General features: G+C 37.8%; 1 protein-coding gene across 2 annotated transcripts in view; it reads right to left on the bottom strand.

Moving 5' to 3' along the window:
- Window positions 1-27,256, bottom strand: part of CERS6 (ceramide synthase 6) — a 286,531-nt gene that overhangs the window by 60,672 nt on the left and 198,603 nt on the right. For both annotated transcript variants that reach the window (XM_063106910.1, XM_063106915.1), the window contains exons 5-6: window positions 16,487-16,537; window positions 12,161-12,253 (exon numbers count right to left, since the gene is read on the bottom strand). In XM_063106910.1, the coding sequence (XP_062962980.1) occupies window positions 12,161-12,253; window positions 16,487-16,537 (144 nt within the window). The remainder of the gene's footprint in view (window positions 1-12,160; window positions 12,254-16,486; window positions 16,538-27,256) is intronic.

Raw genomic sequence — 27,256 nt, 5'->3', positions numbered from 1 at the left:
ATAATTAATAAACTTGTAATATAAATTATATGAATAGAAAGCAGGCAATTAACGCCACCAGACTACCCATTCAAAAGATTTTCAAACTCTAAGAAACAGAAGGAAAAGGAAAGCAGCACAGCTTAAAGCTGATCTCATTTATGGCAAGTACAGTAATAGAAATCTCACTTATGGCAAGCACAGTAATAATAGAAATATTAACATTAATTCTATGTAATAGAATACATATGTATGTCTCTTACATACATATATAGATTTTTTAAAAAGTTTCTTTATTTGAACCTCCGAGGCACATAGAAAGTTGAATGACTTTTAACAGAGTAATATGCTCTTCTTTCTAGAAAGTAAAAATAAACAGTTTTCCTTTCTTTTCACTTGGGATTTTGCAAACTGGAGGTAAAATTCTGAATGCTAGGAGCAGCGTGGCTGTGCAGGAAGAGGACTTCAAGCATGCAAATTGGCAACATGCTAGGAGAGTGGCCACTCAGGATCCATCTCCATTCCAGAACAAATAAACAGATGGAGACAGTGAGGATTTCAACAAAACTTACATATGCCAGGAATAATCAGAGTTCAATAGTTTTTCCATTGAGGAAATATAAAAATATAATAGCTTCTTAACTTTTGGAGATGGGTAACTAAAATGCTGAGTAATAGCATGAATATATATAAATGTCTTAAAAAACAAAGAAAAAAAAAACTCCAAAATAATGTATTAGCAAATCTTCATATTGAAAACTAATGTATTATATTAAAAATAAATCATAAAATAAGTCATTAAAGCAAAAATGAAATATAGTACCAGAAATTCATAACATTATAATTAGCTGCTTTGTCCTGCTTTAAGAACGTTTCTAAAATAATTAGCAGCATAAGTTCTAAAGCTTTAACAATTTGGTTAAAAAACAACCAAACCAAACACAGGAATGAGACTAAAAAACTAAGTATTGAGATGATGACTAAAACTAAAGTATTTTTAGGGTGATTTATGGAAATCAGTTGATTATGAGTTGCCCCACATTAGGCAATCTGAGAAAAATTATGACTTTCTATACCAGTGCATGAAGTGAAGAGTTCATATAACGTATGCAAATACCAAAGTTTGGGTATCTGCAATCTCCCACAATTTAATCTGGTTGTTCAACTGGCCTTGAATTCTGGATGACTATAAAATACAGTTGGGTAAATGAACCATATAAAGAAAGATATTTCAAATAATATGGCTATTCAAAAACTATAACTAGAATTCACTTTTATTCTCAGGTATAGCCTATACACCCTAGGACAAATATTCACAGGAAAATTTGGAAAGGAAAGGAAAAGTACAGCTTCTTTGGGAAATGTTTGTTCAGTTATAAAGTGGAGGAGTCCTGGCAGGAAGAAGTCAATTATTCCTCCTCTAAAACTCAATCTGTGAATATAGCCTCATTCACACTAAATTGGGAGTCAAATTTATTTCAGCACTTTTTTCCAATAGATCAGATTTTTCTCCCTCTGGACTAAATGTATACAGATTTAGGTCCTTGAGGGAAATAAATGTCACACACAGACATCATTCTAAAAACATGAAATGCCAAAAAAATTAACTGGTTACAGACTTTGAATTTACTATGGTTACTATCAAAATGTTTTTAAAATGTGTACCGGTATGATTTAAGTATCTCTACTAGCCATTATCAAATCTGACATCCCTGCCATTCACCAAATATACACATCAGGTTATTCCACTTTTTTTAAAAATTGAAACATAATTGCTTGTACATATCTGTAGAGCACAGTGTTAAACATCCATACCTGTGTGTAATATGTAATGCTCAAATCAGGATAATTAGTATATTCAACATTACACAATGTGATCATTTTCTGTGGTCCTTTACCAATTTATCTCTAACCGCTGTCACCCTCCCCATTTCCCATCTCTGGTGGCCTCAGTTCGGTTCTCTACTTCTGAAAGCTCAATGAATTATTATGATTATTGTATCTCTCTTTAAGGTTATTCAACTTTAGACAGAGACAGGCAAAGGGCCAGAGGGCTGGATTTGTGTTTGTGAATAAAGTTTTACTGGAACACTGCCAGGCCCATTTGATTACTTGTTACCTACGACAGCTTTCTTGCTACAGTGGTAGAGTTGAGTAGTTGCAACAGAGAGAACATGCCCCACAAGTTTAAAATATTTATTATCTGGCTCTTTACAAAAAAGTTTCATGACTCCTTAGAGTCACATCAAAGGACATATTATGGGAAACTTAGTCATGTAATCTGAGATGTGGCAGTTGCACAGTCTCATGGCCAACTTCACCACATTTTCTTCTGACAAAGAATGTGTAAGAGATTTAATTTTCAGTTATTCTGAAGTAACCCATTAAATATTACTCTCAAAGTTCTGATAAACTATAAAGAAAGAGTTCTTTCACATATCACCATTAAAATTCTCACGATCAATTATAACTACAACTTCAAGATAACTGGAAAAGCCAGGAGTTTCTTCACAGGCTTCTGAAAGCAAGAGTTGTCTGTTTGGATTCAGTATTACTTTCTCTACTGCTAGAAATGCCATTTATGGCTTCCGGAAACATATAAAAGTGAAATAAAGAACTGCCGCATAAGCAGTGTTTACCTAATCTTTCTCTTGTGCAACATTTATGGTCCCATTTCAAGATCAAGAACTCATAATCTTCTCTGCTGTGAATTATTTAGTTAATATTTAATCTTTAATTGATTTTATTACTGTGGAAAAGGATGCAATAAAATTTTATTTGTATAAGAGAAAAGAATAAGATAGTGACACTTATTCCCTTCCATGGTTTCTATCACCACACGACTGGGCCTGGCCACAGCATGAAGCTTGATTTGCAATGCTCTGGAGTCCTTCATGTTTTCCTTCCTCCCTCCACCGAAACCACATTCTCCATATGCACTCTGCTTTCAAATGATGTAGATATTTTTCTTAATTATACATGTCTTTTTTCTCATTGAATTTTATGTCTTCAGAAGTTCTCTGTCACGACAAGCCTTGCCAAATCACAAGCTCCTGGAGTCAAAGGCCTTTATATACACCTTCTGGGCTTTATTTAAATTATCCTTGGCCCAGTCACACTAGTCTGTACAGCTTTTACCAGAGAAAGGTCACTTTTGAGACATTAAGAATATACTCAAAATAACCGTCTTAAGTGATGCAAGGGTTAGCAGACAAAACTGTCCATTTTTTCCAATAATCCCTGGAGACAAAGGTGATGGCAACATTTTATGTTATCAAGTAAACTCATTTGGGTTGAAAACATCTAGAGTGATCAGTAGGGGGCAGACTGTGCTCAACTAAAATCAGAAATATCCAAAGACTCAAAAGCCATCACCTTCATTTTTGCCATGAAGGTCTTGAGGCCCCAAATCACAATGAGCAATCAAGGACTCAATTTTGTGCTTTAGATAGAAGATGGAAAAAGTCTTTTTCAAGTCCGCCAGGTTGGGATGGTACTGTATGTTGTCAGGGGGGTTCAGGGGAAGTCATTACTCTTATCAGCCTTTTCTTCTTCCTTCTAACTCCTCTTCCTTCAGCTGCCTGAGCTGCCCACTCTCTAACCCTCACAAATACCCAGAACTCTACCTGCAGAATTTACTAGAAGCTTCTTCTTGTCTCCATGCAGACCTCTGGCCATGCAGATTTTTCTGGCTGGAAGGCATGTGTTTTCCCTCCTCTTTTTTCCAAGCCCCACTCCACCTTGACTGCCTGGTGAACTTCTATCTACCCTCCAGTTTGCCTATTAATTCTCTTGTGCCAAAGGCTCTGTCTGACACTGCTTTATTTTGAACCACCACCCCGTAAACCAAGTACTACTTTGAACTACATTTTATGTAGAAAACGTGGCACACAGACGCTACATAGTTTTCCCAAAGTTGCACAATGAGGATAGGCTGGAGCCACATCTGAATCCAGTTCAGTGACTCCAGAGCTGGGCTCCTAACTACTACAGCAGGCTGCTTCTCAGAAACACACATATGAGGAAAGACTAAGAGGAAGGAGGCAGTAGAGAGTGAATACTTTAGAAAACACATATAAGTAAGACTAACAAATAGAACAAGGTCCACTCCTAGAAGACAGGAAGAGATGGAGGATCAAAGCAAAGGTACAAGGATTAGCTTTGAGTGGAAGGATTAGCCCTGAGTAGAAGGTCTTCTTAGCAGACCAAAAGGAAGGATATAAGAATGGGTTTGTTTATATTTATGGGGAAAGGAACTGAGGGAGTTCATGGCTCCTGGGAGACAGAGCGATAATAAGTCAAAGTAGATGTTTTTCCAAGACTCCTAGGATGCTTGAGAGAAGCTTCCCAGAGGAAACTGAATGACTGAAACTTCCCCCCCTGAAGGTGGAACCTCCCAAGGGCCAATGGCACTTCCTGAAAGAGCATGGGTCTCCTCAGGCCCTAGACCTAAAGATCTAGAGCCCTAGGCCAGCAGCACTGTGTGGGTCCTGGGGTGTGGGTCTCTCTGAAATGTACCAGTGTTGTAGCCCTTTGCAGCAAACTGAAAGGCAGCTCTGTCACTCTCCTGCACCCCGAACAGCAGTACATGGCTGAGCATGTGACAACTCCAGTGCTGCCCAGTGGCCCATCATCTGACTGTGAGATCTGACTATGCTTAAGATCCTCTCCTTTGTCATCTGACTGTGAGATCTAACTATGCTTAAGATCCTCTCCTTTGGCAGGACACTTGGACATCTGATGACGGAGTAAGCCACTAGTTAAGGCAGCCTTTCAATAAAATCACATAAAATCGCCCCATAAAACACTCCTCCTCCAGACAATAGTGTTCTATTGTTCTTCTGCCAGCCTGCACGCAGCGCGGGGCTGAAATGCTTTGATCACAGATGGTAGATTACTAAAGTAAGCTTCCTCTTCTTCCCTGCTTATATTCTGAAGACACAGTAATGAAAAAGAAGACGGAGGCCTAAGAGTTGGGAATATCTGCCCCGAGGAAACCTAGACTTCAAGGGCCGAATATTGTGATCCCAATCATAAGCAGAGAGACAAAAGAGCAACTTTGTGCCTCTGTGAAAGGAAGGTGAAGTGGCCCGTCTGACTGTGTCTCCAAGTAGGAGCACTGAGGTTACACATCATTCTCCATCCCTGTCAGGATGATCAGATGTCATCTGGTGTGATTTTAGCTTTTCAAGCAAAGCAAGGACATGCTGATACGATCTGAGGGGCTACCTGGAGTCATATTCTCAGGAAAGATTAAAAATAACTACACCAGCAGTTCTCACACATTTTGGTCTCAGAACCCCTTTATATGTGTTAAAATTATTGAAGACAACAAACAGTACAAGGGTACTTCAAAAAGTCCATGGAAAAATAGAATTAAAAGATAATACTAATTAAAAGATAATACTAATTAAAAGAAAGATTCAAGGAATCTTTCCATGAACATTTTGAAGTACTCTCATATTTGTTTATATGGGTTATATCTATCAGTATTTACCATATTAGATATTAAAAATGGGAAATATAAAAAACATTTAAAACATTAATTTATTTTAAATTAAAAACTCCATTATATATTAAATATTTTTACAAAAAATATTTCCAAAATAACGAAAAAAAATTGGTGAGAGGAGCGGCCTTGTTTCACATTATTGAAAATCTCTTTAATGTCTGGCTTAATACAAGAGAGTTGGATTCTCATAACTGTATAAGCATTCAATTTGTTGCCATATGTTGCTTTGGTTAACTATGTGATGAAAGTCCAGTATCACACAGAAATATAGTTGGGAAAGGGAGATATATCTTAAAAGCTTTTTTGGATAGTTATGGATATTCTTATTTGACGCTGCACCAAAACTTGTCAAGTCAGATATTCTTAAAGGTTAGTTGCAATGTGGAATCTAAAACCATATCCATAAACTTTTCATATTCTGTTACATTAAAACCCTTTGGTCTGTCTTGCCCTTTGAATGGATCTTTCACTCATGCATAATTTTACAACATCATGCATTAGTCATTTGGATAATACTGGTTAATTAAGTTAATAATATATTTTGTCATAGAATTTTTTTTTTTAATCACACTTGTTAGTATCACTATCGATCTCATCAGAAAAGTCTAAGTATTGAGACACTATCAAGCTCTCACCAATGGACATAAACTTTCTAAAGATCTAATTTTTGCTTGAAAGCTTGAGTTTTATCATTGACAAATAATGTTGATTGCTTTTCTTGAAACAATTTGAAAAGTTCAGTTTGTGCATTTTTAAGAAAACACCTGCCAAATACATAAATTGGAATAACCATAGTTTGTCAGTCATTCTTTCAAGTAAAAGTAGTATTCTATTAAAAAAAAAAAAAAAAAAGCAGCTACTTCAGCTCACAACACAAAGAACTGCACGTGATTCTTCTTGAGACAACAATGTGTGTTATTATGCAGCAGAAGTACGTTATGCCTACCTACTTCCCATTTTATCACATGAAATATTTTTTTCCAATGTGTACTGAAGAATAGAGATTTAAAAAAATTAATATGGTATTTTTTACTGCTTTATCAAGAGCATTCTCAAGTGCAACTGACATTTTTTTCTTACTGCAAACGTGTGGCAGTAAAGAATACAATGAATGCTGCCAGCAATTTTGCCCACCGTTACTTCTGCACTCCCAGTACAAATTTTGACAAATGACATCTTAGTCCTACTAGGAAGACAGTGTTGGCCTTGCAGACCTCCTGAAAGGGTCTTATGGATTACCAGGGATCTGAAGACCACACTTTGAGAACTGCTGATTTAGACAAATTGCTTCTAACTACTGTGCTAGGAAATTATAACTAGCCATATTATTAATAATATCTACACCAGTCAGGATGAAGTAGGTTATGTGGCAATAACAAAGCCCTTAAAATCTCAGTGGTTTAAAACAAAGGCTTATTTCTTAATCACTACCCGTTGGGGGTGAGGGAGGGGGTCTGCTGGCCTGAGTCACTCAGGGACCCAGGCGGATGGAGCAGACTCCATCTCCAATGTTACCAATCACTATACTAGAGAACAAGTAAGAGCTCTAGACGGTCTCTCACCTGTAGTTAATTCAGCCCAGAAGTGACTCATATCAATCTTGTTCACAGCCTACTAGTCACATGGCCCCACCCAACCACAAGAGGGAGTGAGACAGTGCTGGCTGAAAAGCACAATCCTAGATGTGCCTGAGGGTAGACAGCTGGCAGTAAGTGGTGACTGCATTAAGGACTACAGCAATAGCTAACATTTACTGAGTATTTATGATGTGCCAGGAACTGTTCTAAGTACATGTATTACTTATTTACACTCACAACATTCCCATGAGGTAGGTTATATAAATTCCATTCTTTGGATCAGGAAACAGAGAGGTAAAGTAACTTGCTCAAGGTTACACCAAATTAGAAGTGGGCAGACAGCTGGGTGAGCAGACAGACTCAGAGCCCAGGCCCTTAACCTCTAAGCCATACTGCCCATAGCAATATTTTTCCTAGTCTAGGACAAAATGATAAAAATAAGGACTTTTTCATAAAGATAAATTTAAAGGATTGTCCTTTATCACAAGATGTCCTTTCTCCTTTTCTGTTAAAATGTGCTTTCCTTTATGAATTAATGGTGATAAATGGTAGGTGTTTTTTAATTTTCCTTACTAGAAAAAGTATACAAGGTTGGAAACCTTTAGTTCTTCCTCATTATTATTTTGTTAATTTTAATTCACCAAAAATATAAAAATCTGTGATGACTAGCTTTGCGTTGTTTGTTTTAACACTAGGTTTGATTCAACAAAATTTTGGTCATTATGAGCCAGGTGCTGTTCTAAGCTCTATTTGTAAAACATTGTACTAGATGGTTTTACGCACATTATTTCATTTAATTCTATGCCATACTGCTTCCTTGTAAGAAGATGAAAGCATGTTTTTTCCTGTACCCTAAAACGAACCGAGGCAGGAAAGATCTGGACCATGGCAGGGCCCCAAGAGACAGCTAAAGCACTCACAGTAAGGGATGCTGGTTATTCTCTGCAAAAAGCTAGCAAAGGGCAAACACAAGCCCATCAATAAGTTTCTTGCTAAACTTAATCATTATACCTCTCTCTGTCAGAAATCTTTCATAAGATATAGTGTTGCTCAGGTTAAAGACTAAAAGAGCAACAAGTTGACTTGACCAGCTGGGTCTTGGAACTCTGCCAAGGATGCTTTCCCGAGAAGGACTCTGAACACAAGCAGGACTCATTGGCCAAGGGCCCAGGCCTTCAAGCCAAACAGCATCTTAGTTAAAAGGGACATAGGGTTTAGACGTAAGCAAGCTGTTCTGAGCTCCAACACAAGAGTATTTATTAGGTTCCCTTGGAAAATTTGGATGTGCAGGAGAAATACTCACTGTGAACAGGTGCTAAAGGATAGAAATTAAGCTTTGAGTAATAAAAGATGTTTCAAACAATGTTGAATACCAAGAATACACCCATTGTTTTAAGAAAATACCTTAATTTTTTTTTTAAACAAAAGGAGGAGAAAAGGAAGAAAGGAAGAGAGAAGGAAGGGAGGGAAGGAAAGAGAAATAGATGGAAGAAAGAAAAAAAAGGCTAATAAAAAATCTTCAAATAGGTTTACACATCTTTGTAGCATATAATAGAATATAGCCACGTCCATTATGTCTTTGCTAGTCCCTTCCCTCTGGGAAGAGTAATAGTATTTCTTATCACTGACCAAATAAGTACCAATTCTGGAAATGATCAAGAGAGAGGCAATGTGCTCTGTCATCATGGGATGAAAGGTTCTACCCTCATTTTTAAACTCCAGGATCTATGTGGAAAAAGAGTAACTATTTTAAAAGATGGCAAAAAAGGGGAGGACAGTTTGTAAATATAAAAGCCATTTTTACAAGATTTATGAACATGTTAAGTTGAAAAAAGTGATTTCTAAACTTCATTTAAAGTACTGATTCTAAGAGTCTGAGGCATCCATTTGGATCAAAGGTTTATAAATCCTGGTTTTTGTTTGAAAATAGCCATCCGAGCTCATTGTCATTTAATAGGGGAGCCCACGAAACATTTTGATAACCCTTCTATTAAAGAACTCATTAATAGCCATTAGAGTTGGTTTCCATACTATATTGCCAACGGGTGTCTTCAAACATCTCTATTACCTAATTAAGAAGCAGGCATCTTTAGAAGGTTTAGTTAGCAGCTCTGATATAAAAGGTGGGGAGTGTATCTGGCAGCCAGAACATACCATAAATCCTCACTGATGGCTGGAACAGCAGGTCCTCCTTGTGCTGTAATGAGGACAGGCCCACCAAGGACCCACAGGGCCAGACAGCAAGATGCGAAGGTGAAAAGCAAGGCCTGCAGCTCACTAATGACAGACAGCAGCAGAGGGAAAGGCCTTCCTTACTAAACGTGGGCCAAGTAATCAGCATGTCTGGTAGTAGCCAAATTCCCATTTTGTGCAAGAAACAAGAATAAGCCAGCTGCACCAGGAATGTGCAGAAGTACTCTGACCAATAGAAGAAGAGTAAAATGCCAGACATCTAAAACAAGCTATTGGTGATGACTAGAAAAAAAAAAAAAAAAATTAATTTCTATACATTGACATATATAGGCCTAGGTCAATTTCACAAACTTCACTGTGAAATTATCCTTTTAACAGGTGTTTTCTACACTGATGCTAAATATGTTAAAGTCATACAAAAGGATATACTTCAATCCTTGAAAGTAATCTATCTACAAAAACGACTGAGATAATGGTCATTTGGCTTAAAGCAATGAAGACTCCCTGAATCCTGTTAGCTTACTGGTAAGACATATTACACACACTATAAGAAAGCTCCAGCAAGTAGAGGGGACTAGGTGATGTTTGGAATAACAATATCTCGCTAGAATAGGAACCAATAAAATGGCAAAGAGTTGTGAAAGGCTTATTATCTCTAAGGCCAAGAGCATGGCAAAGTGAGGCAAGAATTGTGCACATGTCTGAGAGTAATCACAGGATTTTGCTTGGTATACTTGGGCTCTAATTCATTCCCACGTGGCACAGACTTGATAAATTTACACAAAGTTACTGTGTATCAATTTTCCCAAGTTAAGAAAAAAGTAAATAAATAAAGGGAAGAATGTTCTATTTCTCTCTTGGTTATATAACTGTTTTGGGTGACTACCTGAACAAAAGGGCTCCTCAAAAAAAAAAAAAAAAGAAAGAAAGAAAGAAAAGAAGATGCAAGATGAGTCCAGCACATAGATGAAAATCAGTCTACAAGTACAGGTTGAGCATCCCTACTCCAAAAATTTGAAACCTGAAATGCTCCATAATCTGTAACTTTTTGAGTGCTGACATGATGTTCAAAGGAAAAGCTATTGGAGCATTTTGGATTTTAGATTTGCAGATTAGAAATGCTCAACTGGTATGTACTCTGTGAATATTCCAAAGTCCGAAAAATCCAAAGTCCAGAACACTTCTGTTTCTAGGCATTTTGGATAAGGGATACTCAACCTGTACTGACTACATGAATGAAGAAGGCTCCTCACGTAAGACAGAGGAGACTCAGCTGGCATACCATCACTAAAGGATCTTTAAACGTTTGTAGATACTGACTCAGTCTGTTTGATGCAATGAATAAGGGAACCACAAATTATGGGAGTCAATGACTTACCTGCTATGCTTAAGCTAGCCTTGACAGATACCATCTACTTCTGAGAATAAGATGACATATGCCAAATTCAGGCCTTGCAGCCACACAAGTCAGGAAAGACAGCTTTTTGCCAGCCAAGTAAGCTGTAGGATGGTGGAAGGAGTGTTCCTGGGAAAAGGGGCCTATAGACTCCTAAATGCTTTTCAAGTGCTGCTTGGATAGCACTTTTCAATTTAGCAGATTACTGGTCTAACCAAGAAATGATACATTATTGTGCCCCATCATAATTAATGTACAGTCCTGCTTGCAAAGAAACTGAGTCTATTTATGCATTCATCCTAAACTTACTGATCCCCACCATGAGCAGGTGCATTGATAGTCATGAGGGGTGTAGAAATAAACATATCCTGCTTACTATGGAGTGAATGTTTGCATTCTTCCAAAATTTGTAGGTTGAAACCCTAACACCCAAAGTGACAATAAATATTAGGAGGTGGGACCTTTTAGAACTAAGACACTGCTCTTCAACCTCCATGTCCAGTAAAGGGGCAGAGTCATTTCACCACACTGTTAAAAATACAATACGGTAACTGTAGGACACTTCTAAACTAAACACAGATGAAGCAGTGGTCAACCTTGAGAGAATTTAAATAAGACTTCAAAGAAGAGGTTATTTTTGGGCTAAGGTCTTATTTGGTAAGGAGGGGAAAACAGGGTATATTCTAATCACAGGCAGGGTCTGGGGGCAGAAGAAAAACATTTGGGAGTTACTGGCATATAGGTTATGGTTGGAAGTGTTAGGAAGTATAAATTTGATCATTGGGGAGATGATATCCTGTAATCCAGGTCCAGAACTCTACTGCACGCAAATATGTAGAGCACATGGCATTAAGATGGAGAACAGCAAGACCACTTTGGACGATTGATCCAAATATGAGAATCTTGAGAAAATGGAATCACGGAAAAAATAAGCAGTGAATAGCCAAAAGTGCCATTTCTGTCAAGAAGCTGGTAAAATGGAAGCTGGAGTGAGTGGATTTAACACTTGGGAGGTCATGGGTACTCTCAGGAAAAGTGATTCTAGTGGAGCGGAGGGGTGAAAACCAGATGACAGTTTATTTAGTTGCATTTCTGTGACATATTCTCATACTAGATAACCCTTTAATTGGGGAATTCATTCTGTTGGGCTGATTATTATTTTACTGTCTCCCAGGAGATAAAAATAAAATTTTTACTTTTTATTTAATTTGGAGAACAGAGAGACTTGGGAATCAGACTAAGAGAAAATTACTGCTGTCAGGATTCACGCTATATTTTTTCACAGAGAAAAGAACACTGGGTTTTGGCAGAAGAGTAAAAAGACAATAGGAACAAAATACAAAACAGCATAAACAAAGGTAGAGAACTTTCTGTAATGATGTAGAAAGTAGTGCTAACATAAGCACTACCAGAAGAGAGGTGAGTGCCTTGGAGACTCTACACCCACCTGCCAAGGATCAAAGATTCATGTTTACAAACATTTTATGACATAACCACTCTTACCTTTCTTTTGATGTCAGTGAACTGGGAAAACATTAAAGACCAATAAAACGACAGCTCCAAGATGTAATAGTAGTGAAGGTCAGTTGTGAGCGGCTGAGGATGAAACAAAAAAGGAAAGATTGATAGTTAATAGGTAATCCAGTTTGTATCACAAACATCTCAAGCTCAGTGCTGAAAAGTGACATAATGGGGCTTTGAAGGATGCCTCTAATCCATGCTCAATGGCATTCCTTTCATTTCATCTCCAGACCATAAAGCATCAATCACCATGAACATCTGGGGGCCCAATTAATTATTCAGTATTTGACACAAGTATCTGCAAGAATTTTTAGGCAACCTGAAAAAAAAAAATTCTAATACATACACACAAAGAGTAACCCTGGACAACTGCTGTGATATTCTACAGTACAGGGACAAGGAAGGTGGGTGACAGAAACTGGAGTGCTATCTGGGTCACTGAGGGATAGTTTCAAGTTCTGCATTAATCAGAAAGCTTTCTTGTTATGAAAGGAAATGTTCAATACATTGCAAATATCAAGAAGAACTATTCAAATATATTTATTAAAAGATTAGAGGGATAGGGAGATGGCCAAGAGATACCAGACTAGGCACCCAGCCAGAAAATCAGGGATCAAGTCCCAACTCCACAACTTAGTAGGTATAAAACTTGGCCCTTAATTTACTTATTTGTAAAATGGGGGTAATACCTGTTTTAAACTGCCTTGGAAGCTCGGGGATGGGGAGAGGCTGAGAGAAGCAGTAGAAATCAGGAGTATTTACTTTACACATAAATCCATAAAAGCAAAATTGTTTTTACAAAACATTTTTGGTGAGTTACTTTTAATTGTTTTACTGAGTTGCAATAAAATGTTTTGCTTCATCAAAGAGGGGGGGCAGGGGATTAGGGAGTAATTGGGTAAGGGACAAAGAATAGTTATGATTTGTAATGATGAAAACATTAATAATATTGATTTGATCATGATATAACTGTACACAAATAATGACAGTCAACTCTGTACCCCATAAATAGTACAACCAATTATGTTTCAATTCAAAAAATAAATTTAAAAATGTTTCTTAAAGATAAAAAAAAATGTTTTGCTTTATCAGAATGAATGAGAAACCTTCAAAACACCACACAAATTAGTCCATACCCCTATACATGGGGTAATGCTATATATAATAAATGCAATTGAAACGTAAATGCATTGTACACCAATAGCAGCACAACGAATGACTTTCCTGAGAAGCTGGCACTCAACTTCCAGCTCTAAGCATGGGAACCAAAAAATGTAGTTGCCCCTCTCATAAATTTTGGGGAACAAAATGCACAACGGACAGGATGCTCTCCAACCAGCAATCCTAAGCTCCAAGCATCAGTGAGCACTGCTAATGACCGAATGTTGTGTCCTCCCAATATTCGGATGTTGAAGCCTAATCCCCAATGTGATGGAATTTGGAGGGAGGGCTTTTGGGAGGTAATTAGGTCATGAGAGTAAAGCCCTCATGAATGGGATTAGTGCTCTTACAGGAAGGGACATAATCTCTTACGGTATTCTGTTATAGCAGCCTGAACTGACTGAGACAAGCACCAATGTTTTTAATCAAGCTCAGCGCATTGCCCTGGGGAGAAAATATTTCCCACTGAACTGTCCTTTTAAAACCTGAAGGCATTAACAATGAGAGATGGGTATTTAGGGCAGCAAGGAAGTCTAGAAAATAGGGCCCTGGCTTCAAGAGCCTTTGAGCTAAAGTTAAATTGTAGTTTTAATGAGATTCTCTTACTCCCAGCATCACCACCTGGGAAGATGCCCTAGAGGGGTTATGAGGACAAGTTAAATCGCATCTTGAGACTGGAGCATTCATAAGAGAGTATCACCATATAATTACTATACTCGTGAAGTGCTTTGCAGTTGACAAAGCTCACTCATTCATAAAAATCCTATGAAGTTAGTGCTATCATTCTAGATCTAGATTGTACAGTTGATAGGAAACTACTGACAGTTAATCCAGGTTAAAAGGCTGAACCCAAGTCTCACAGCTAATGAAGCCCTGTGACCATCACATTAGGGCTTCTCATGCCCAACTTGGGCTCCTTATAACAAGTTGTACAAGGTTCAGCTGAATGCAATTTTACATTATTTTAATCTTAAAATACACACATGTACATACAAATTATTATTTACGCAACAAATGATATATACATACTCATACACAAGCAGTAGTGTGTCCTTAATAAAACTGAAGTAGACCACTACTTTTTCATCCAAAATCTGTTCAATTACTTAATATATAATGCTAAAGACATAATGTTTCATGAGCATACTCAATCTTTAAAAATGCTCTTACAGCTTGAGACTGACTCTGACCTGCAGTCTATATATTTACATAGACATGATTACACACACAGTGTTCTAATTACATACATAATAGCTATATACTGTTTAATTTTTTTCTCACACACACAAAAAGCAAGCAGCTATTTTTTTTTTATTAGCATATGGTGTCTATCAAGGATGATTACTGTTCCTACAAGAGATCATGAATTTGTCCTAGATTTTGGGAGCTGTATGCTGAATTATTCACCATTAAGCAGTGATGTCTTACCAGTAGAAGGCCGTCTTGATCTGAATCCCCACATATGACATCTTTCCTTCCATATCAGTGATGTTTCCTCTTTTTAAATGTAACTGTATCTACCAGACCCTCAAACTTGCATGTTGAATCTACATTGCTGTCTGTGAAACAGTCCACAGCTGCATCATGGGCCACAGCTCTAGCAACTCATCTTTCTCAAAAATAAGCAATTTCTCAGCTCCAGCCATAAACATGAAAGTTATTTTGGACCACATTATAGTTAAGAAGAAGAGTAGGTATTACATTTCATATGGATTTGTCTTTCATGTGACAGAATTTACTTCATAAATGCGGTGCATTACAGCAGCTGCCATGCCAACATTCGAGTTAAGGTTTCTAGAAGACTTGAATGTACTTTTATAAATAGAAATTTAGATATATATGGATTTTGCCACTCAGTATACCATTACAGGATACAAACAGAGCTTTATATGACAACATTCCAAGTATTTAAGATAGTAAAACAGCAGTTGGGCCTGGGAATTATATTGTGTAAAATACATCGGTTTCAACATTGCTTTAGTCTCTATCGGATATCCCCGAATGCTCAGCTCTAACCATGTTTTGCTGCTTATTTACATTCTTTTCTAATCTGAATAAACTACTTGAAAGAGATGGAAATGCAAACTGGAATTCCATTTCAAGATGTGCTTAGCCTTGAACTTGCCCCAGGAGTATCCAATGCCATCCCTACATGCTGTTGCAACACTGTGTTTGATAGGGAAGACAGAGGGCATGCCTGATCCCCATTAACCTGATGCATACCAGAAAGACCAAATGCCTCTAAAAAGGTAACCCAGAAAAACCCCAGTCAAAATAAAAAGTCCAAGTTGTTTGTTATAAGGTATGTCTCTTTATGTTGTCACCAAAATACCCAGCTGCATTTACTGCTCTTTTATAACATATCCCAACTGCACTAGAAATTATAGAAATTTCCCAGTTTTTTTTTTTTTTGGTGGCTAGCTTGTACGGAGATTCGAACACTTGACCATGGGTTCACTCTAACCAACTGAACTAACGGGCCAGCACCTGATGGCAGCTTTGATATTAAAACGTTAACTGATCTGGAGACCACAACAACACATGCTAATATTACTGAATTCAGGGAAAATGCAAACGTATGTCAGTGGGCAGGGACCTAAAATGATCCTTTTCTGGGATATGATTTTAATCTCATTTTCACGGATGATTTATTTTAGTTGCAGAAATAATCTGTCCTTGTATAATGTTACAAGCCTAGTTTTCTGTGCTCAAGGAAATGGTACTTGATTTATATATTTGAGGCTGCCCTAAGCTACAAAGTGAAGCAGACTCAGTGTGCCTGCTGCAGCTCCACACCTGAGCTTTCCCACTTGCTGTGGAGACAGGCCTGTGCTGTCAACGGGTGTTCACTTTTCTCAGTAACTAGAAGCAGCTCGGCTGTTATGAACAGGAATCATCCACCTGTTGACTCAGCAGATGTACCTTCCAAGCTTACTCCATCTGCTAAAGCAATTGCACTTTGATTCTGAACTCCACTAAGAGCACACAAATCCTTTTCCTCCCTAGGTTATATCCAGAATTGATCAGTGGGGTGGGGCCAAAAAGCAAGATGGCTGGCCAACCTCTTGGGACCTGCCTGAAATCATGAAATTAACCTAAGGAAGATACTCTACATGTGTAAAAACCCAGACAGTAATGTCTCCTTACCTGATAGGGGTAGTTGTACCAGCAGTGCCTTGTATTCCACAACCAGGGGGTCTGAAACAAATGATAAAAACATATTTTACATGTTTTGGGAAAAAAGCAGGATAAGAGATGTTTATGACTGACTCTTGCCTCCAATATTTTGGGATTTCGATAATTTACCTGTGTGAGTATTGAAGGGCTTAACTAGGAATTAAATATTAAGGCAATGAGTATCCTACCATACATTCTCTCTGGGTAATCGTCTAAACTCAGGTGGTAGCATGTCAGTTTGCTTCTGGGATGGAGTCCTGGCTGGTGTTTTTTTATATTTTGCTGGTCACTTAGACATATTCCTGCTATGTAACAAGCCGCAACAGCAGAGCCCTGTGGGGCTCTCATCAGGAGACCCAAATCATCCATCTCACTGTTATCAACAAACAGTGCTGACAGTTGGCACAAACTACTCTGAAACTCCTCAGACTCAATGTTTACAAAGCAACATTATTTATGCCTTGACCAGGGATCAGTGACATGTGGGTTTACATCTCAGCCTAACCCTGATAGCACACTCACCCTCTAACCTGTGGGCAAGGTCTTTTTATGACAAAACAATCATTCTTAACTTGATGGCAATTACTTGCCTAATAAAACTGTATAATCAGGCAGAAAATCTAAGTGTACACACAGATTTCAAACACTCCTAATAACCAGGGAGGGGCTGGTATGGATTTAAACACAGCTGAACCATCCAATAATACCAGCATAAACATTCTCATATTTCTGTATTAACTTCATAATTCGTTTGCATCCCTCTTCTAGCTATCAACACTTACTTCTATACACTTATATACAATTGATATACATCTGTATATCTCTTATGATTAATCCTCCAACATCACCATCAGCCCTATACCATAAGGTTAAGGATGATGCTATTAGTTAATATTTGTTCAGTCCTCCCTATGACCCATTCACTTAGGATTTTATATATATTAACTCATTTAATTCTTAAAGTACCTAGTAGTATTTGCTTTATTTTATACATTGGCAAATAGAGGCTCTGAGTCTGTAAATAACTGCTGAGGTTAAATATCTAGGCAGTGCCAGAGCTGGAAATCAAATGCAGACTGTCTGTCCCAAACCCAAATGTAACCACTGTGCATTCTGTCTCTGAGTCTGATAAAACTAAACCAGATCTCAGTGTAGGGAGCCAGATTGAGCTAAAAAGCTGTGGTGGGTTAGAAATCTTGATTCTCCTTTGATCTTAGAATAGGATTTTTAGGTAATGCATCAACGAGCCAAAAGGCTCTTGAGTAGGGGACAAAAGTCCACAGATAAGTTTGGCAAAAGCCATCTAATCTATTCTAATCACTGTTTAGGGATTGGATTGTGTACTTTGACTGTTTTAGGTTGCTGGTTTGATTCTGGCTTGAATGACTATTGACTATTTAACCTATTGATTGTTCTTTAGATATGTTAAGGAAAATGCTTGAATGCTGTTTAAATATGCTAAAGAAATCGCTGTAGGAAGTATGTAAAAAAGAAAAAGTTTACTAAAGACAAGCTGCTTGTTGGGGAATTGACCTAACTTTTTACAAATTATACTCTGGAATGTCACATTGTTCATTTACTGCTGTTACTAGTTTTACACTGCCTGTTTTTATGTCCTTCTTTGATGATTGAATCAACTGATTTTTCTTGTGAAACTTCTTTGTCTTGTCAATAAAAAGAAAGGCTGATTTTGAATCAGGTCTGCTGCTCCCCTGATGGGCGGCAGTCCCTCCAGGCCTCATTGATGGTACTTTGAGTGACGTCTTTCTTTCTCTTTTTTCTGTCTCGGTTACACAGAGGAAAGTGTAACAAAGTGGTGCCCCATGTGAGGAGTTCCCCACAGATCAGAGACTGACCTGCCAGGTATTGGAGAGGAAAAGGACGTCTAACGCATCCTGGCAAGGGAGTCCCTAGTTAGGGAGATGCATCCTGGTAAGGGAATCACAGACAGCTTTTGATTAGCGATTGCACGCCTGCGGCAGTGTCTAATTAGGGTTTCACCTGGAGGTTTTGCTTTCTCTCAATTTTCTATCTATTCTTCCAGCTATGCATAACTCACTGTCTAAAAGGGAAGTTCAATATAGGTCACAACTTCAATGTCTCCTTAAGGCAGCAGGGTATAAAGTAACTAAGTGTCAACTAACTAAATTATTATTAGTTATTAGGCAACAATGCCCTCAGGACCTTAAAGAAGGAAATCTTAGTATTGAGGGTTGGGAACAAATTGTTCGACCGTTAAAAAATAAAATAGGTCCAATTCAGGCTTCTCATCTAATGGTTTGGAATTTATGTCAAGTTGCTTTGAGACCTATTCTAGACCTTAACAAAAAACAAAGACATATTTATGTCACTGAAAAAGGATAAACCTTAATCTTTGCCAGTAACTGAAAATCTTAGACAAACTAAATAAAATCCTTGTTTCTGTTTATGTCTACATGTATATGTATGTAAACGTATGTTATGTCTACATGTTCATGTCTATGTGTGTTCGTATTGTCTGCATGGTACCAAATTGGCTTATAAATAGTGTGCACTCATTAAATAAATAAGTATACTTTTCAAGTTCATATGACTTTAATTTTCTAAAATTGCTGATAAAATAAATATATTTTCAAAATTTGATTTAAACCTTTTGCCTAAATTTGTCTTTAGGTCAACACATTTTGTGGTATGTTTAATGCTTGTTTAATTAGTTTAAGGACTAAAAGCTGTAAGAAATCTGGCTTCTGGGCTTCTCCCAAAGCCTTGCACATGTCTTGTTATGAACTTGTTTTTGGTTTTAAGTCTCTAAATATACCAAGCTTTTGGCTAGGAACCATAAACATCTATTTGGTAAAAAATAGTTGAGACTCAAACGGGGCTTTATGTAATCTGCTCTGACAAATGGACCCTTATTTACTAATCTAAATGTATAAAAATGTTCTTATCAACACACATTGTTGCCTGGGTTTACTAATCAAACAGGACTACATTTGTCTTTGCTGAAAGCTTTTAAGTTGTAAACCCCACCAAAACCAAAAAACAAAATCGAGAAAAAACCTTTCAATATATAATTTTTAGACAAATTAGGCCAATTTAACATTGATTAAAAAAAAGCATGTAAAAAGGTGATTTGAGGAAGGCTATGGATGTGGAGATGTGGTTATGGTTGGAGGGGCTAGAGAGAAGGAAAAATAATTTTTATGTGAGAAAGCATCTGATACAGTGTATTTTTGTCTTAGAGTAAAATGACTTGCTATTTAGAAAGCAGTCAGTATAGGACAAAAACAAAATGTCTAAGTCAGTCATGATAATGGTTTATGTAGATAAGTTTGTTAAAAGGGTTTTACAGTAGAAAGATTAACTGGATTTAAAAACAAATTATGTGTGAGTTTTTCTAAAAATTAATGTCAGAGACATTCTGATGCAGGGTTAGAGTTTGCTCACCTGCAATGGAACAACCAGATTTCCTAAAAGCACTTAATTGCTCTTAATAAAAAATTGTAAAAGGTTTTCTTTGTCTTTTAGGTAACTGGCCTAGGAAGCTTATTTCATGTTTTAGTATGATAATTTCTTGTGCTCTCTGCCTTTGAAATCCTTTGTCATTGTGGTTTTATTTTTATAATGATTTGTGATCCTATCTAATTGAATGTTTCAAACCTTTACTTAACAAATTTTCCAAAACCGAATTCTAAAAACTCAACCTTTTAACTTAAACTAACTTTTAGAGGTTCCAAGGGCCCTGAAGCTTCTCAAAAGATATATATATATATATATATATATTATAAAGATATATTAAAACCAATTGGCTTATTTGATAAATTAAACTATATGGGAAAACACTGTCAGTACTAAGATTCATAAATATATGTCCCCAATTATGTAAAATTCTTAAAAATCTATGTCTTATAAAATGCTATCAATCATAATCTTGGTTCAATTATAATTTTAAAATGTTATGTCTTCAAATATTTTATGAAAAAACTCTTACAGGTACAGTTTCCTGACAAACTTTGAGATCATACCTTTAAACTAAATTTCCAAAATCCTAATAAAGAAACTGATGGGTTTATGAAATTACTCACCAATGTCAAAACAACGAAAATTAATTACATAAAACTAATGAACTGATTAAAAAAAATTATGGGTTTTTACTATTTCTTTATTTTGAAACACTGCTAGTTCTCTTAATGTTTTGTTTTCCAGATTTAAAAAGATATTTTAAGGTATAACAGTTTGCTAAGGTATATGTTTATGAACAAAAATCGAAACATTTACTTTTCTCTCTACTTGATCCCTCCAAGATTTAAAAACTATTCATGACTGTTGTCATTTTATAACAATATAGCTATTAACATAAGTTCGATAAAGAACTGTTCTTCTTATAACAGGACACAATTAAAAACACTGGTTATTTTACCTAGGATTTAATTGAAATGTTATGCTTTCAGATATGACCAAACTGCCCTACCATCGCCTACCAATAGGACCACAATAGTGAAAACCTGTTAAATTGTTAATATGGGGAAGTCGGTCTTCTGTTCTTTCTCCTACAGGCACTTTGGATACCCGCAAAGACCGTTTGCCCCTATTATGTGACACCATGCGACAACAAATCCAATTCCAGAACTCTAAAATCATGTAACTATAAATTTCTAAGGTCTGGAGGTAACATGCCTGTTCATTATCTATGGGCTTTTCCTTTTTAGTCAGCCTTCTGTGTTTATTGGACCCATATTTTAAATCCTCCTGTTTCTGAACTACTTACTTGGGGTGCTTCAGAGCCTCCTCTTTCATCTAATGATGCTGCTTACACTGGAGGTCTCCTGGTGCATTACAAGTTTACAAAATCAATTATAGCACTAATTTTACTGCTAGCAACTTTTACATTCCCTTTCAACCACAATGGTATATAAATCACATTTTCACAACTTTTAATTGTACTATAGCTGTGAAACAGCAAACATTTATTCAAACTACAGGAGTTAGTAAAAATTCTGAATAAAAAAACAATCATCCTAAACCCAATATTCCTGTTTGTTCTCACCCCTGGATTGCTATTGGAAATGGTCTGGACTTTAATTGGGTCTCTTGCCATTTAAATAATTTTACAAAAAATAAGTTGTTACCATTGGCTAAGTTTTGATCCATATATGATGGAGTTTGGATGTGTTGTCCCCTCCAAAACTCATGTGGAAATTTGATCTCCAATGTGGTAGGTGTTGGAAACCGATTGAGTCATGGGGACGGATCCCTCATGAATAGGTTAATGCTCTCCCTGGGGGAGGAGGGGTAGTGAGTTCTTGCTCTATTAGTTCCCGCGAGAGCTGATTGTTTAAAAGACCCTGGCACCTTCTCTCTCTCTTACTTCCTCTCACCATGTGATCTACTTGTACCTGCCAGCTGCCTGCCACTTTTCCGCCATGAGTAGAAGCAGTCTGAGGCCTGTGCCAGATGCAGCTGTCCCAGAATCATAAGCCAAATAAACCTCTTTTATTTATAAATCACCCAGTCTCAGGTATTTCTGTTATAGCAACACAAAATGGACTAAAACAGAAAATTAGTACTGAGGAGTAGGGTGTTGCTATACAGATACTTGAAAACGTCGATGCAGCTTTGGAACTGGGTAATGGGCAAAGGTTGGAGGAGTTTGAAGACTTAAAAGAAGAGAAAAAGATGAGGGAAAGTTTGGAAGATTTTAGAGATTAGTTAAACGGCTGTGACCAGAATGTTGATTGAAACGTGGACTGTAAAGACCATGTGGATGATGAGGTCTCAAATAGAAATGAGGAACTTATCAGGAATTGGGGCAAAGATCACCCTTGCTACACCACAGCAAGGAATTTGGCTGTGTTGTGTCCATGCCCTTGGACTTTGTGGAAGATGGGACTTAAGAGTTGTGAACCAGAGCATCTGGCGGAAGAAATCTCCAAGCAGCAAAGCATTAAGGATGCTGCATGGTTATTTCTAACAGCCTATGCTGAGTTATGGCAGAAAAGGCATGATGTAAAGCCAGAATTTAAAACGGGAGCACAGCATAAAGATTTGGAAAATTTGCAGCACAGCCATGTGGTAGAAAAGCAGAGAGCATGCAATGGTGCAGCCCACTGACCATTAGCTAAGAAGATCAGTACAAAGGAAAGGGGTTATCAAGAGAAGGAGAAAAAGGCCCTGAAGGCATTGCAGAAGCCTCTGGGGCCAACCCTTCCATTTCAGGCCCAAAGACCTAGGGAGAGAGAATGGTCTTGGCAAACAGGCCCGAGGCACCCTCCATGGGCTCGCTGCCCAGGGCCACCTGGAGAAGCTGCTTCTAGCACCAGCACCCCAGCTGCTTTGGCTCCTCCAGCCATGGCCAAATTGGCCCCAGGTGTGGCTGGACCCGCAGCTTTGGAAAATACAAGCCGGAAGTCTTAGCGGTGTCAACGTGGTGTTAGGTCTGCAGGCTCACAGAATGCCAGAGCTGGGAAGGCTTGGGAGCCTCCACCCAGATTTCAAAGTATGTATAGAAAAGTCTGGGGACCCAGGAAGAGATCTGTCACAGGGGTGGAGTCACCGCAGACAGCCTTTGCTAGAGCAATGCCGAGCGGAAATGTGGGGTCAGAGTTGCAGCAGAGAAACCCCAATAGTGCCATGCCTAGTGAAGCCATGAGAGCGGGACCGCCATGGAGACCCCAGACCTGTGGAGCTACCAGAGTGGAACACCAGCCTGGGAGAGGTAAAGTGTGGCCTGAAACCAGGAAAGCCATAGGAGCGGAGCTGCCCAAGGACTTAGGGACCCAACCCCCACACCAATGTGCAGAGGCAGTCAAACATGGAATCAAGGTATCTGATTCTCCAGCCTTGAAATTTAATGCCTGCCCTGCTGGGTTTCGGACTTGTCTGTAGCCTGTTTTTCCTTTCTTTTGGCCTATTCCTCCCTTTTGGAATGGGAACGTATACCCAATGTCTGTTCCACCATTGTATCTTGGCAGTAGATAAATTTGGTTTTGTTTTTCAGGTTCAAAGATGGAAGGACTTTTGCTTTTGGTCTCAGATGAGACTTTGGACTTCAGACTTTTAAGTTGGTGCTGGAGCAAGCTAAGACTTTTGGGACTGTTGGGACAGAATGATTGTATTTTCTATGTGAGAGTGACATGAGTTTTGGGGGGCCAAGGGTGGAATGATAGAATTTGGATGTGTTGTCCCCTCCAAAACTCATGTAGAAATTTGAGCTCCAATGTGGCAGTGTTAGAAACTGATTGAGTCATGGGGGCGGATCCCTCACGAATGGATTAATGCTCTCCGTGGGAGGAGGGGTAGTGAGTGAGTTCTCGCTCTATTAGGTCCCACGAGACCTGATTCTTTAAAGGACCGTGGCACCTTCTCTCTCTCTCTCTTGCTTCCTCTCTCACCATGTGATGTGCTTGTACCTGATGGCTGCCTGCCACTTTCCACCATAAGTAGAAGCAGCCTGAGGCCCGTGCCAGATGCAGCTGTCCCAGAATCGTAAGCCAAATAAACCTCTTTCCTTTGTAAATCACCCAGTCTCAGGTATTTCTGTTATAGCAACACAAAATGGACTACAACAATAAATATTTGCCATCTCCCCTACACTTTAATATCTCTAATCTTAATATTTCTCATGTTTATAGTGATGCAGGATATAGCTCCATGTGTATAACTTCTATTCCTTTTAATTCCTCCACTACATGGCAAAACATACAAAAACTTTTACACATAGCTTTTCATTCTGATCTACATGGAGATATTCAAAACTTAATAATCAAGCTTCAACAACAAATGACACAGCTTCAAGAAGAAACTCAAAAGATTACTATTAATCATTTAAATGATTTGGCTCATTGGCTTAATCCTACCCATTGGTTTTCTGGTTTAAATATAAGAATTTGGATTATTGCTGGAATTAGTGTCTTATGTATTTTGTGTTTTCTTATAGTGATTAAACTGTTATGTTCCATGTACCAATGGACTTGTCAGGCTGAAGCAGTGCTGTTTTTCATCAGAACGTCTTTGACTCTGACTCCCTCATCACTTCCGATTTTTATAAGAAGAAGGGGGGAAATGCAGTGGGTTAGAAATCTTGATTCTCCTTTGATCTTAGAACAGGATTTTTAGGTAATGCATGAATGAGCCAAAAGCCTCTTGAGTAGGGGACAAAAGTCCACAGATAAGTTTGGCAAAAGCCATCTAATCTATTCTAATCACTGTTTAGGGATGGGATTGTGTACTTTGACTGTTTTAGGTTGCTGGTTTGATTGACTATTTAACTTATTGATTGTTCTTTAGATACGTTAAGGAAAATGCTTGAATGCAGTTTAAGTATGCTAAAGAGGGCCTGCCGGTGGCTCACTTGGGAGAGTGCAGCGCTGAGAGCGCCAAGGCCAGGGGTTCGGATCCTATATAGGGATGGCTGGTGCGCTCACTGGCTGAGTGTGGTGCAGACCACATGCCGAGGATTGTGATCACCTTACCGGTCAAAAATAAATAAATAAAAAATAATAAATAAATAACTATGCTAAAGAAATCGCTGTAGGAAATATGTAGAAAAGAAAAAGTTTACTAAGGACAAGCTGTTGGTGAACTGACCTAACTTTTTACAAATTACATTCTGGAATTTCACATTGTTAATTTACTGCTGTTACTAGTTTTACACTTCCTGTTTTTATGTCCTTTTTTGATGACTGAATCAACTGATTTTTCTTGTGAAACTTCCTTGTCTTGTCAATAGAAAGAAAGGCTGATTTTGGATCGGGACTGCTCCCCTGATGTGCAGCAGTCCCTCCATGGGCAGCTGCTCCCCTGATGGGCGGTAGGTCTGTCCAGGCCTCATCAATGGTACTTTGAGTGAATTCTTTCTTTCTCTTTTTTTCCGTCTCAGTTACACAGAGGAAGGTGTAACAAAAAGCAATGCCAAGCCCTAAACCTAAAAATGTCCATATCATGCAATCTCCCTGCACTTAACTTTCTGAACATCCAAGTTGTGTGCATGTGTCTCCTCCGTTTCACTCACCTATAACATCGATGCTCATTCCTGACTTCACAGGGTGATTGTGAGGATCAAATGACATAGTGTGTATAAACATATTTGGAGGCTTCAAATATTTGATGGTATTGTATTTATATAGTTATATAAACAATACTAAGGAAGATATGGGAAATATAGAAAAAACAAAAATAAAATAAAAATAAATTCTCATTAACATTTTGATGTACAGACCATTTTTGGCCTTTTTTCTTTGGTAATATCGATATAAATATAGAGATACATAGATTGGTTTATTTTTAAACACACATATATATGCATGTTTTAAAAGTGTGGGCACAACACACCCAAATCTATTTTAAAGTATAGTACAAAGGTTAGTTATTACCTTTCTCTCTGATAAAGTTGTTTATTACATCCACAATTAGTTGAAAGCCCCTGAAGTAAAATTATGTCATATGCATATGTTTATCCCCCCAGCATCTATGCCCAATATGTTCAGCATTTGTTTCCTGAATACTAATGGAAAGGAATACAGAATTACTTGCAAGGCCTATAACAAACCTAGTAGTACTTCTATGAATTAGCAGTCTTGCCAAGCCCACAGGGCATGTGTTTGCTTGCCCCTAAAGATGCAGGAGGAATCTTCTCCAGTGCAGCCATCTGTTCCAGTCACAGGCAGGAGAGAAAAGGTATGACCCCCGGTGACCCAGAAAAACCTGTAACTTAGAGCTTCCCTTCCTCTGCGAGCTTCCTGGCTAATGGGTTTTCTTCTAAAACCCAGTCTTTTCCCTGTGTGCATCAGATGTGCATCACATACACCTGCTCCTGTTACCTGACTGACCTGCAGAAACAGCGGACAAGTGCCTGTCTCTCGCTGGGCTCCTGCCCACCTGAAGCAAGAGCAAAGACCTGGACACTGTGAATTTAACAGAGCTACCAGGGCCCTAGCTTGGCCTGCAAGCTTTTTTGCCAAACATTTTAATAAGTTCTTTCACATATAATGCACATTCACATGTACCTCTCACTTTGACAATACTAGATATTAATATTGTCTTCTACGTGTACAGCACCTGTTTCTAGGATCTCATTTATGCCTCCAAAACACTTTGAGATGGGTGGAACAAATATCTTTCCCAATTTATAGATGAGAAAACTGAATGAAGTCCATGAGAAGGTGATTCTCCTAACTTCTGATATAGCTGAAAACTGAGGTATGAATCTGGATTGGCTACTTATAATTTAATACGTTAAGAATAACTTATTTAATTTGAATTGATACCATTATCATTTATCAATTTTTCAATTTTTCCATTGATAACATTTTTCCACTTTTCTAGGTATCTTTTTCAGAATCATTTTCACATTCGTTTGATGTCAAAATCTGAATATTCTATCACACAATTTGAAGGATAGTAACATAATTAAGAACATAAAAAACTGAAATATTTAGACATCATAAAAGAGCAAAGGTAATTAGGAAAAAAAAAAACCTGAATGCCTTTAATTTAGAGTGGTTCTGGAATCTTCTGGTAATTTCATCTTCTTTATAGGTACAAGGCACCTTGCTAAATACTTTGTAATATTTCACAATTTAACGTAGATGAATAAGTTAACAAATTATTTCTGACTTTATAATAAACATCAGATGCAGAAATTGCTAGCAAAACAATAGCTAAAGAAAATGCTTCTCACCTAGCCTCCCTATTGGATATAACCATATACCTGGTAGAAGGGATGTGAGCAGAATTTATGTGTGCCACTTTGGGATGGTGCCC

The sequence above is a fragment of the Cynocephalus volans genome, chromosome 1 (genome assembly GCF_027409185.1).
Source record: "Cynocephalus volans isolate mCynVol1 chromosome 1, mCynVol1.pri, whole genome shotgun sequence".
Classification (NCBI taxonomy): domain Eukaryota; kingdom Metazoa; phylum Chordata; class Mammalia; order Dermoptera; family Cynocephalidae; genus Cynocephalus; species Cynocephalus volans.
Note: the sequence above shows the minus strand (reverse complement) of the source record. Positions and strands in the feature narration are given on the sequence as shown.